The sequence below is a fragment of the Diabrotica virgifera genome, chromosome 8 (assembly GCF_917563875.1).
Source record: "Diabrotica virgifera virgifera chromosome 8, PGI_DIABVI_V3a".
Lineage (NCBI taxonomy): Eukaryota > Metazoa > Arthropoda > Insecta > Coleoptera > Chrysomelidae > Diabrotica > Diabrotica virgifera.
The window spans coordinates 92,318,804-92,332,520 of record NC_065450.1 but is presented as its reverse complement, the minus strand read 5'-3'; the positions used below and the strand labels follow the sequence as shown (position 1 = coordinate 92,332,520).

General features: G+C 34.4%; 1 protein-coding gene across 11 annotated transcripts in view; it reads left to right on the top strand.

Moving 5' to 3' along the window:
• Positions 1-13,717, top strand: part of LOC126890038 (uncharacterized) — a 619,722-nt gene that overhangs the window by 504,092 nt on the left and 101,913 nt on the right. For all 11 annotated transcript variants that reach the window (XM_050658857.1, XM_050658859.1, XM_050658856.1 and 8 more), the window contains one exon: positions 10,191-10,458. In XM_050658857.1, the coding sequence (XP_050514814.1) occupies positions 10,191-10,458 (268 nt within the window). The remainder of the gene's footprint in view (positions 1-10,190; positions 10,459-13,717) is intronic.

Below are 13,717 nucleotides of genomic sequence, written 5' to 3'. Positions count from 1 at the left end.
TGCATTTTGGTATGCAAATTTAAATCTGACAACTATGTGCGGTACGCAAATTTAAGCATCGACAGTCCCATGTAAATAGATAGAAGACAGATTGATAGTAAACAGATAATTTTAAAGAATCCTGTTTAGTGTCAATGTCGAAAATGTTTTCGAATCGTGAGTGTATTACCTATTATGTTATTACGTTGATTATTTATGGCAGATCACTAAATGGAGAGGCATACTATAATAGACCAGGGCGCATCTGTAAAAATATTAGTACATTTGGACGTTGAGAGGTGACTCAATTTTTTTTGCAGAAATTGCTTGAAAATAAGTCAAATAATAATAATTGAGTTATCCTCCCTCTCAGTAAGGTCCGGAACATTGTTTAAATAATCAAAATGTCAAAAAATTAAGGAAAAATTCGATTTTTTTCTTCGTTTTTGATTATAACTTTAAAAGTATTCATTTCCGAGAAAATTTGTACAGACATAAAAGTTGCGTATTTAAATTTCCTACAATAAAGAATTGGTTAAAAATTTCAAAAACAGTCACCCTTGTTGCAAAATAGCAATAATTGCGAAAAAAAAACATACAAGAACAAGTATTCGCATTTTACGTTTTTCAACAATTTATGCTACACTTAGGACCTTCATATTTCACCCAGAAAAACTTTATGATACAGTAAAACAATACTGTAAATTTCATTAAGATCGTTTTAATAAATTTTGCAAAATAAATTTTGCAATCCAGCTTTCGTAAAAAAAATTCATTTTTTCAAAATGCTACAGGACTGAAAATAAAGCAGATAGCAAGTTGAATTTTTTTTTGCTTATAGAAGTCTACTGTACCTTTCATTTTTCAAAATTAAAATCGATTAACACCACGGCGTCAGGAATTTTTTTAAATAAACATTAATTATTGGTGCTACCCGCAGGACAGCGGATAGTTTGCTCTGATTGGGCATTCCAATGACCTTTGATAATGATTGATACATTTTAATTTTTATTAAATTTCGATATAAATAAATAAATTTGTTTATTGCAAAATAAAAACACATACTCTATCCTTTGAAATAACACTTTTATTGGCAAAAACTTTCTTTGTTCATATTATATTTTAACTTAAAAAATAAAAGTTTATTATTTTTACACATATGCAATTGTTTAAACAATATTTCACAAGCAATAATAAAATAAGTTTGATTTTTGTGGAATTAAAATATTAAAATACAACAAAATATAGATTAAGAAAATAATATATTAGATAAAGATTGGAAGAAATTTTGGTGGAAATCAACTTGTGTGAATCGAACACCGCTGTCCTGCGCGTAGCACCAAAAATTATTGTTTATTTCAAAAATTTTCGGACGCCGTGGTAATTAATCGATTTTAACTTTGAAAATATCAAATGAAAGGTACAGTACACTTCTATAAGCAAAAAAAAAATTCAACTTGCTCTCTGCTTTATTTTCAGTCCTGTAACATTTTGAAAAAATGAATTTTTTTTGCGAAAGCTGGACTGCAAAATTTATTTTGCAAAATCTATAGAACCGATCTTAAGAGGATCGGTACGTATTTTCGGCTGCAATGCTATTCAAATGGGGATTCATTTTTTTCAAATCCTGAGAAAACTAATAAGTATTTTTGAAAAATTTAAACGCAGAATGAAAGATTACGTTATTAGCGAGGGCCGAAAGTCCCTGAGAACTTCTATAATGTTTATTTTAATAAGTTGCAGGGGTGAAAAAACTAAAAGAAAATTTAGTGTGATTTTTAATTTCAAATATCTCATTCAAAATAAACTTTTTATTTATTCTAAGGGACTTTCGGCCCTCGGTAATAATTTAGTCTATCATTCTGCATTTAAATTTTTCAAAAATATTTATTGGTTTTTTCAGGATTTGAAAAAAATGAACACAATGCCGTGGTAATATTTTCCAAATCTGTCTTTGTCTTACAACGGACTCAACCGAATATAATATTGTCAGCATATATTGTCAGTTAGACACTGACAATCAGTGACAATTTTAAATATTTGACATTGCATCGGGAATATTTTGAGAAATTGATTAAATATTATTGACATTAAGGGCCGGTTGTTCGAACGCTAATCAACAATGATCATTATCAAATAATTAATTACTGTCAATGTCAACTTTGTTTGGGTTGTTAAAAAGTCTGTGGAGTCTATAATCAATTAATATAACAATAATTATTAACATAATTAATAATAAATCTCATAATTGTAATTAATTATGTTTTCAGCAACCCAAACAAAGTTGACATTGACAGTTTTGGTGACAGTAATTAAATATTTGATAATGATCATTGTTGATTAGCGTTCGAACAACCGGTCCTAGTGTATTTGATAAATAATTGATTTAAGACGTGAACTTAATAAAAAGTTATTTATTGTGTATTATTTGTGGAAGATCCAAGCAGAGAATACATCAGATATATTCTGTGATCCAAGTATTTTGTTGTTAGAGATGTTCAAAATTGTAAGCGTTCCAAAATAACAACATATTATCAAAAAATCACTTTAACACTTTTCCTCTTTTCTCGATTGATTATTAGTTTTTGTTGTACAAATAAATTATTACAATCACTGAAAACATAGTTAGTGAAAAAATTATCACATTTATTAACTGAATTAATAATTTGCAATTATAAAAATAACAGTTATCCAAGAACATTCAAAAGCCATCTCTTTAAATTAATTATGACATTTTCAAGTAGAATGACATTCTAGTAATGTTTACATATCCACACCAGTGTGAATTTTACTACACGTAATTTGCCGTGTAAAGACAGAAAAAGTAGGGATACACGTAAAATATTTGCGAATTATGTACCCATAGCCTTTGAAATTTACAGTATTGTTTTACTGTATCATAAAGTTTTTGTGGGTGAAATATGAAGGTCCTAAGTGTAGCATAAATGGTTGAAAAACGTAAAATGCGAATACTTGTTTTTGTATGGTTCTTTCGCAATTATTGCTATTTTGCAACTAGGGTGACTATTTTTTAAATTTTTAACCAATTCTACATTGTAGGAAATTTAATTACGCAACTTTTATGTCGGTACAACTTTTCTCGGAAATGAATACTTTTAAAGTTATAATCAAAAAACCAAGAAAAAAATCGAATTTTTCCTTAATTTTTTGACATTTTGATTATTTAAACAATGTTCCGGACCTTTTTGAGAGGAAGGATAACTCAAATATTATTATTTGATTTATTTTCAAGCAATTTCTGCAAAAAAATTTGAGTCACCTCTCAACGTCCGTCTCAAAACAGATGCGCCCTGGACTATAATTAATTTCTTTCAAAATGTTACTTGGAACATCTATTCGGTATAATAATTATTTTCAAGTAAGTACAACTTAATTATTTCAGTTCACAAGTAAACAAATTACTGAGACATTATCTGGAGTATTTAAGTTCCACTATAAACTATGTAATTTAGTTAAAGCCCTCAGCAATACTCAGCATACAACACATTTAAACCTTACTAAATACATAATACTAGTTCAGTTAAAAGATGTGTAATTCGTTTAAAATTATGCAATAGGTATTTCAATACATTTCAAAAGAAAATAATTTTAGTAAACAAATAGTAAATAAATAAGTACCTACTATTAGGTTTAATTATTTTAAATACTGTAAATCACAATCACAAACGAGTTCTTATTATCTGTTATTATTCCATAGTGCGTACGATGTTGCCAGTTTATTAAAATTTCCAAACATTAAAATACAGGTATATGGAAAACAATGTTATCTTTTTTTTGGAAACGGTTAACTTTAGAAAAAAAATGGTATAGGACTTTTTTGTTCTAAATTGTGTATTCTCTCCATACCTTAAAGGAACGCACTATTTTCCGGGACACCCTGTATGTTCTTTGTTTTTAAAGATATCAGGGACATTCAAAATGTTTACAAAACATAAGACTACAGTACGATTTTGATGTATACTCACACTTGCACCTTGTCCTCCCTACAGGGTGTCTCAGACTTAACATAAGAAAAACATTTCTTTTATTTCACCCGGTATAAGTACAAAAAAGAAAATCAATGGGAAAATCCCAGTAGCTGGCTGAATACCATAATTAAAAAATCATACAGAAGTAAAAATATAATGGTATAAAAAAGTTTTATTAAAAAACATTAAAAGTCATCCAAAAGGATTTGCAAAACGTTTTCAATCTGGATCAGATCATCCTCAGTGCGTTCTGCATAGTACATGAAACTAGCAACTTTTTGAAAAAGGTTACATCGTGAATTATGGTTTACATAGTAATTGTATGATATTTATAGCGACTCCAAGTCGATGTTGAAAGATTTAATGTGTTGGAGTGCTCAAAGGGCAACATGGTTCCCTGCTCGATAAGAACTTGTGGTTCTTGCCAGTTCAATGGACACAGACCAACCTTTCTTCTACAAAAAAGAAGTTTGAGTAAACATTTGCCAAAGTGTGTAAATAACAAAGGAAAATCTAAAATAATAAAAAAAATTAGCAGAATCCGTTCATCTGTTCATGAAAAAATTAACCATGAAAATGAGCGTAATTTTAGGTGATGCATAATTTTTTAAACTATGTTTATAAAATATATTTGTTAGAATTGCACTTTCATCTTACTCAAGCCGATATTTGCCAAGGCGTTTCTCTAGTTATTACTACTACTCTTTTGATTTACTATTTAACAGACATTCGATGACAACAGTCGATGTAATTAAAGTAAAGGCAACAAAATATTTTTCATTTATTTTTAGATATCATCTATTAGATATCTTTCAACAGTTACTCGAAATATTCTCTCCATCTTTTTATTTTATCCTTGTCATCGTTTAACATTGTTCCATTTTTGTTCATTATTTGTTTCATCTTTATTTTTTTTTTGTTGCTTCTTAGGTTTTTTAGTGTTCTATAATACAATTTTACATTTTCTTTAGTGTTTTCTTCCATTTTTTCTCTGAACTTGTTCCAGCTTTTCTTTGTTCCATTTTTGACTATTTCTTCAATTTTTATTCTCTGTATTTTGTATCTTTCATATTTTTGTTTGTCTTGTATGTATTCTTTCCATAATGTATTCTTTTCTTTTATTTCGATTTTTACCTCCTTATTCCAACATGATATCCGTTTCTCTTTCCTATTATTTCTTGTGGTTTTCGATTATTTCTTATATTCGTTTTGCTGTATTTATGATAGCATTTCTAAATTTTTCCCATTCTTGTACTATTTCTGTCATTTCTTCTTCTTTGTCCATTTGTTTCTCCAACTCCTGTTTATATATGTTATTATCTGTTATTTTCGTTGTTTCTTCCCTTAGTTTATTTATTTTAATTATCTCCTTGCGTTTCATATTCTTGTCTTCTATTCTTTTTATTTCTTTTCCTTTACTTTTAAATGTAGTTTCCAGTAGGCAGTGATGAATGCCTATTTGATAGCTTCTTCTTACCCTCACGTTTCTTATTCAGCTCCTCTCTATTTTTTGCACTATAGTAGAGTCAGTAATTGATTGTTATTTTGTTAAGGAAAAGGCATCTGACTCGCCCTACGAAAAGCCATACCGTTAAAATTCTTTTCTACCGTTTAGATATTAATTTCGTATGACAACGTAGAATATTTATTTTTATACAATAGTAGTTTATTATAAACAAATAATGAAGAATGGAAATATAATAAGAATAAACCGAACCACAGAACTACGGTACAAAAGATCTCCGTCAACAGCGAGAAAACTAGAAAATTCAGTCAGTGGTGAAGCGGCTAGTATCAAAACATGGAATTCACCAAAGTATGTTATTTATTGCATAAAAAGTATTGTTAAGTCATAATTTGTGCCTCAAAATTCACACGGAACTAAAATTTGACGCTATTTTCGTAGTGGACTTACAAATTAATTTTTTTTTATTAAACACCTATAGTAGTGTGGTATAACTAGACCCAAACCCAGACATCCAAAGTGAAAGTTATCCTCCAACACCAAATTGTTCTATATGGTCCACATAATGTTCAGAAAAAAGTCACACCATTTTGAGTGTCGGGTTTGGAGTGGAGAGGGGGGAGAAATCGGTAAATTAGTAGTGTTTTACGCTTTTCGTCAATATTTCTAAAACAATGTTTTAGCGTAAACAATGTTCTATACAAAAATGTTCTACATAAAATTTAAAACAAAAAAGGTCCTCTAGATAATTGTTACAAAATCAACGGTTCCAGAGTTACGAAGGGTTAAAAGTGGAGGTTTTCGATACTTTTTATATTTTTTGGGCAATTTATAATATTATTACTGATGAAAGAAATTTTCTTCAACAGGATTGTGTTTTGTAAATAAAATTTGCTATTTCAGTAGCCGATGGTATGTTAGTGATAAGTCCTTAAAGAAACGTCAACCTCACCACCCAAAATCATCATCAATTGTCCAAAAAATATAAAAAGTATCGAAAACCTCCACTTTTCACCCTCCGTAACTCTGGAACCGTTGATTTTATAACAATTATGTATAGGACCTTTTTTGTTTTAAATTTTATAGAACAATTTGGTGTTGGAGGATAACTTTCACTTTGGCTGTCTGGGTAGACTATCCTATACTATATATACTATAGACCTGGATCCCACGTACCAAAAAAAGTTGATTAATAGCAAGCTGAAAATTTATTAATAGCTTAACGGTGTCTAGTCGGCCAAACTTTGATGTATGGGAACACTGGAACAGGGAAAGTTTTAATTGTGGAACAGGTTAAAAATTTGGAACGTTACACTACGAAAACGTTCCATGTATTTTGTCGGACAGAACTTCCAATTGATTTGTTACCATTTCATTAAACTCTCATGCAAAAATCAAACTGGTGTTTATCACCAAATGGGCATTTTAATGAGTGGAACACGAAGAACATGTCAAATGACAGGAATCATGTTGGTTAGTAATAGCAGTCTGATTTTTGCATGAGAGTTTAATGAAAGGGTAACAAATCAATTGGATGTTCTGTCCGACAAAATACATGGGACGTTTTCGTAATATGACATTCCAAATTTTTAAACTGTTCCACCATTAAAACTTCCCCTGTTCCAGTGTTCCCGTACATTAAAGTTTGTCCGACTAGACACCGTTAAGCTATTAACAAATTTTCAGCTTGCTATTGATCAACTTTATTTTGGTACGCGGGTTCCAGGTCTACTAAGCTGTATTTATAGGTACCACTGAAATCTGGTCACAGTGGATCAATTATCAATTCTTCTTTTCCTTTAATTACTTAATGATACTTAAATTTTAAGAGCTTATGGTGCCCTATGGTGTCCTCTTATTTTATGTATAACAACTATGGATTTTAGCTAACACACAACACAGCCCCATGCTCTGTTTTTACACTAGTTAACACTTTACTATAGCTCAAATTGTTGTCTTTGTTTGAGTCGTCGTTCTAATCCAGTATCATCGAGGTGTTGGATGGCCTCGATGTTTAGATGACTATGGAGCCGTTGTTTGTGACTACCGTTGTTTCTAACAATCTTGATAACTTTATCTACATCTTCCACCTCAAGCTCGTTGTAGAGGAATTCTAAGAGCTTATTATGCCCTACGGTGTCCTCTTATTTTATCTAACCATTATGCACTACAGCTAATATACAACACAGCCCAATGCTCTGCTTTCACACACTAGTTAAGATTTTATTATAACTCAAATGGTTGTCTTCTTGTCTTCATTTGAGTCGTCTTTTTAATTCAGTATTATCGAGGTGCTGTATGGCCTCGATGTTTAGATGACTACGGAGCCTTGGTTGTCTTGGTTTGTCATAGAAGGTTTATTTCTAAAGTCAAATTCATCATCACGTAGCGCTACAACCCTGGGTGGGTCCTGGCTGACTGTACAACTTTCTTCTCATTTGTTCGGTCTTCCATCAACCTAGGGTCAACCTAAAGTCAAATTGGTGGTTTGGAATCACAATTGGATGTTGGTTTGATTCTCCCTTTTGTCTGATTAGGCTCTAATGATATTTGATCATTAATTTGGTATTTATGCAGTTTCAATGTATTTTCTAAATATGATGTGGCAAATCTCTCTGCCTTTTGCTTATCGCTTCTAGCCCTGCTACTTACCATCTTCCAGTTTAATAAGAAGAAAAATTAAAAATAAATAAATAAATTTATTTACAGTGGAACCTCGATAACTCGGATTAATCGGGACCACGGCCGGTCCGGGTTATCGAAAATCCAGGTTAGCCGGAGAATATGGTAAAAATGAATAAAATACGGTATACTTACAGATAAACTCCGTTATAATTGAAATTCGACTGTACTACACACAATACGGTCACAATCGGAACGATGTTATGTTATTTAAGAACAGTGGAGACTAAGAACATTGTTTAAAAAATAATTTTTTAAATAGTCTTTTAGTCTTTTTTAAACAATGCTAAGACAGTTTGAATAAATAGAGGAATAACAGGTGCCTGCTGTTTCCAATAATCCGAGACAATGAACGTCGCTCTGCCGCTGTGTTCCATGAGTCTTTTTTTACTATCGTATAGTTCAAATTACACAAATACCCATTATCTCTCAAATATTATATTACATACATTTTTTATGGTTGAAGTGTTTGTCTGATGAAAATCGGTCCGAGTTAGCCTGACTTCCGGGTTATTGGGGGCCGACTTATCGGGGTTCCACTGTATTTTATTACGTATGACATAACTTGTGTCATACGTTTGACATAACGTATTTTTATTTGACATTGTGGTTTATTCCCATTAAATATAGTAGATAACCTAGGAATGCTACAAGAAAATATATAACTATAAAAAAAAACTTTTTGTAAATATAGAACCTGTTATTATAATAAATTGCATTTGTTTATTTTTAATAATTTGAGTATCATTGTTTATGCTATAAACCATTTCTTCGATATTCTTTCATATATTTTTTCCGTCGCTCTATTTGAATTTGATTATAATAACATTCTGTGTTTCTTCTTCTTACCCTTCTTCTTTTTGTGTCTGTTTGACATGATTCTCTTTTTTCAATGTGCGTCCAGTAAGTGGTCGTTCCATCGTTTTCGTGGTCTTCCCACTGATCGTTTTCTTATTAGGTAACCGTCTCTCGCCGTCTTTACTACTCTATTTGTTGTCATTCGACTTATGTGGTCGTTCCATTTTACTCTTGTGTTTCTTACCTTTTTTGTACTACTTTTACGTCCCATGATGTCTTACAATCAGTTTTTGAAGTGTTTTCATCCCTGCTGTTTCTAGCATTCTTTTTGTCGTCTCTGTATCAGGTCATGTTGCTGCCGCTTATGTCATTATTGGTCTGATGACTGCTTAGTAAATTCTGCCTTTCATTTCTTTTTTGATATTTTTATTTCTCCATATTATTTCATTCAGGCAACCTGCGGCTCTGTTTGCTCTATTCACTTGATCTTGCACTTCTGTTTCGAGCTTTCCGTAGCTAGATAATGTGATGCCTAGATATTTGTTCTACTATCTGACCCTCCAGCTCTATTTTACATCTTAGTAGATTTGCTGATAGTAGAATGCATGATAACCATGCATTTTGTCTTTTTTGGAGAAATTAATGTTACATTTTCTGGCAGTTACATATATTAAATTGCGCGCCATACGTTGTAAATCATCTTTGCTTTAAGAGATTAGTATTGCATCGTCTGCATAGCAAATTATTTTAAGTTGTTTTCTCCCACTGTGTACCTTTTTAGTTCTTAATTTTTTTATTTAAACCATTATTAGGTTCAACAATAGAGGAAGGACTCGATTATTCCATTGCCAGCTTCAATTGGGTCAGTCAGTTCTTCGTCTACTTTTACTTTTATTGTGTTGTTCTGGTAGATATTTTCGATCGTTTTAATTATTCCTAAAGGTATCTCTCCTGCGTACAATAAATGGATAACGTCCTTTAATTTGACCCTGTCAAACCTTTCTTGGTCCACGAAACATAAATATGCCGGTTTGTTGTATTCAAATGATTTCTCCTGAATTTGCCTCATTATAAAATATAGCGTCGGTGAATGATCTTCCCGACCTAAAACCTGAATGATCTTCCCGACCTAAAACCATGTTGTTCTTCTGCTGTTATAATTTCATTCGGTTTTTTTGTTATCACTTTGATTGTTAATTTTAATGTTGTGTTAATGTAAGAAATCTGTAATTACGTGTTGAATTTGACTGTAATAATAATTGTTTGTCTCTTTACAGCACCACTGCTTCGAGAACTCGCCTACTATCATCGCGGGTCAGCACTCCCAACTCCACCGTAGACTCTCCGAAGACTTTAGGACGCGTTTCACGTCCTTCGGCAACCAGCAGTCCAGTCCGTTATAACAGAGTCGCCAATCTTTCGTCTGCATGTGGCTACGATTCGGATGACAGTATCCGTCTCGATCGCGCCAGTCATACGGCCGTCAAGCAGGACATCGTAGGAATCAAGACTATGTTGTTAAAGCTTAGACGAGTTCTTAATGAGGTAAGTCGGTATCTTCAAATTAAGTGTTTGTGTAGTTTATTTTATTATTAGTTTATTTCTGCGCAAAACAACCCTGACACTTCTACCAAAACTACTAGGTGGTCTAATGAGTAACCTCTTTGAAATGAAAAACATGTTTTTTGAGAAAATTATTTTATTTTATTTGATATAGACTCAGCATCATCATCAATGGCGTTACAACTCTTCGTGAGTCTTTGCCGCGTTGACTGTTGCCTTCCATGTTTGTCGGTCATGTGCCACTATTTCCCATCTGTCTCTGTACTTCCATCTTCTCCAGATCTTCTCTGACAGAATCTCTCCGCCTTTTCAGACCTACAGCTTCCCTTCAGACCTACAGACACCTTCCTACAGACCTTCTCCCATCTGGCCTTTCCCAAAACACATTGTTTATAAGGCGATTGTTGTTACCGCGTATCACATGCCCTGCCCATCTGAGTCTGTTGGCCTTTATATATCTGACTAGATTTTCCTTTCCGAAGAGCGACTTTAACTCGTTATTGTATCTGCGTCTCCATTCGTTTGTCACGCTGTCTCTGCAAGGGCCGTTTATCTTTCGAAGGATTTTTCGTTCCCACACCAGCAATTTATTTACTTCTCTTTTTGTTAGCCTCCATGCTTTGCTCCCATACGCGACTGCTGGTCGTATTATGGTCTTATATATGTATCTGGATTTTTGCACCTCGTGAGCGAAGTTTTGCCTTCATTACAGATGTTGCATTGCAAAGAAAGATCTGTTTCCTGCCATTATTCACGTTTCAACGTCTCGATCTATTTTGTTGTCATTGGTGATTAGTTACAGTCGGAAAAATGAAAGAATACCCATGAACGAACATATAAAACACGCTGTATTTTCCTGTCACCGTGTCACACAAAAAATTGGCCAGCACAAGTACATGTAATAATTATTGTTACATGTATTTGCACTGGACAATTTTCTTTGTGACACGGTGACAGGAAAATACAGCGTGTTTTATATGTTCGTTCATGGGTATTCTTTCATTTTTCCGACTGTAGACAATGTAATTAAGGGTAGGTAAAGGATAATCTGTATTTGAGTGAATTACATTGTTTGGTCCCTGTTTAGGATTGTGGTCCACTTCAGGGTATGCGGTGAATGTGTGTGTAGGCAGCAAAAGCAAACAGTCCGAAAAAACACTGGGAAAAAGTGATATGACCAGATATGACATATGTGTATACTGTCCATGCTTTGCCCTCGGCCACCGTCCCTAGAAACCATTGTACACTGAACAGGCAAGCCTGCAGTCTTCGTCGGCGGTCAGGAGGTGGTTTTGGTCATTGCATGGTCAGTGAGCGTTTAAGTTTGAGAAAATAGTTGCGGCTATTTCTCGGGGCGAACAGGTATAATTGTGCAATGAAGTTGGGAAACCGCAAAAAACCAACTTTTTCTGTTCGGGGAAAGGATAAGGATCAGATGAGGAGGGTGAGGAAGGCTAGCGGTGTAGCCTTAAGGATTTAAGGATTTCTTCGTACTCTGCCGGGAATTCGTCAATGCATGTTTGCATTGGAGCAGACGGTGGGTGAAGTTTTGTCCGTTTGGGCTTTCGGCGGCAGAGTACGTGGCCGAGAGATGAACAGGAACATTTAAGACATTGTTGGGTGTCGGAGAGGGCGCCGTTGATGACTTTGGTTGTGAAGTTCCTATTCAGAGAGTTTATTCTCTCGATAATAGTGGGGATATTTGAGATGTTATGGATTTCGTTGGAGGGAAATCTCCAGGCTTTGTAGCTTGTTCCACGCAGGATTCTACGTTCCGCTCGCAACAACTTCAGGTTTTGTTATTGTACTCAATGACGAGTCGAATGTAGGCCTTGTAAGTGTGGATGAGAGTTTTCGTGTGTGTCTTGCAAATTTTCCCAGAGAGAGGGTGAAGTAGTCTGGCTCTATTTCTTACCCTACCTAAAGTTGCCTTTAGATCTGCATCCCAGTTGGGAGTCCTGGTAAACAGTGCTCCCAAGTAGGTTGCAGTCGGGCTGAGCAAAATCCTTTCTCCCATCAGTCTCAGTGGGAATTGGTCGTCCTCATGTCTAATGATCCTTGATGACACAGTGGGGGCGCGAAATACAATGGTTGTTGTTTTGTTTGCGTTTAGTGTTACTCTTCACTTACAACACCATTCCTCGACCGCCTTTAGCAGAGCTTGAGCTCTTCTGTGGATGAGTGGTGGGTCGTATCGTGTAGTTGTTGTGAGCAGAGACGTATCGTCAGCATAGAGAAACAACCGGGTGCCTGGAATATTTTGGTTTGAGAGGTCACTGTTGTAGAGTATGTACAACAGTGATGCTCTTACTGATCCTTAGGAAACTCCAGCTTGTGGAGTAAAAGGAGTTGATCTTTGACCGCTTACTTTCACTCTTACAGTTCGGTCATGGAGATATGAATGTACAATTTTTGTGAATTGTTATGGTAGACCGATGTCAATTAGCTTCCGAACAAGTCCGTCGTGCCAGACCTGATCAAAAGCCTTTTGCATATCTAGGAAGGTGGCTATGGCGAATGAACCGTCGTTGATGGTTTGTGAGATTTTAGTGGTAAAGTCAATCAATGCATGTTTAGTAGATTTACCGTTTTGGAAACCGTATTGAAATTTTGGGATGATGTTGCGGGTTTCGAGAAAGTCGTTGAACCTCTCTTTTAAGATTAGCTCAAGAACTTTACCCAAAGTGTTTATGAGAGAGATAGATGTATAGGATTCCACGTCGGTACGGGCTTTACCTTTTTTTAGGTAACATGATTGTGTTATTGGTGATTGTTGCTCCTAGATATTTAAATTCTCTAACCTCATCATCATCATCACATTGTTGATTTGCTTGTATAGGATAAATTGCTATGTGGAAATGCGTTCAATGTGTGTCCCCGTTTAGGATTTTGTCCTCTTCAGGGTTTGTAGTGAATGTGTAGTGTTGGCAGCAAAAGCAAACAGTCCGAAAAACACACTGGGGCAAGCGCCGTGTCCTGGTGTTTTTGGATCCTGGGTTATGCCGGACGGTGGTGTCCAGAAGGCTAGAAGTCAACAGAGAAGAAAGTTTGATGGATTGTTGTTGGTTCCATAGACATTTACGTGTACTGTCCGTGCTTTGCTCTCGACCAGTCTCCCTAGAAACCATTGTACAACGACAGGCGAACCTGCGTCCCTCGTCGGCGGTCAGGAGGTGGCTTTGAGCGCAGCGTGGACAGTGTGCGTTCGAGTGGAGAAAATAGTTGCGGCTATTTTCTTGGG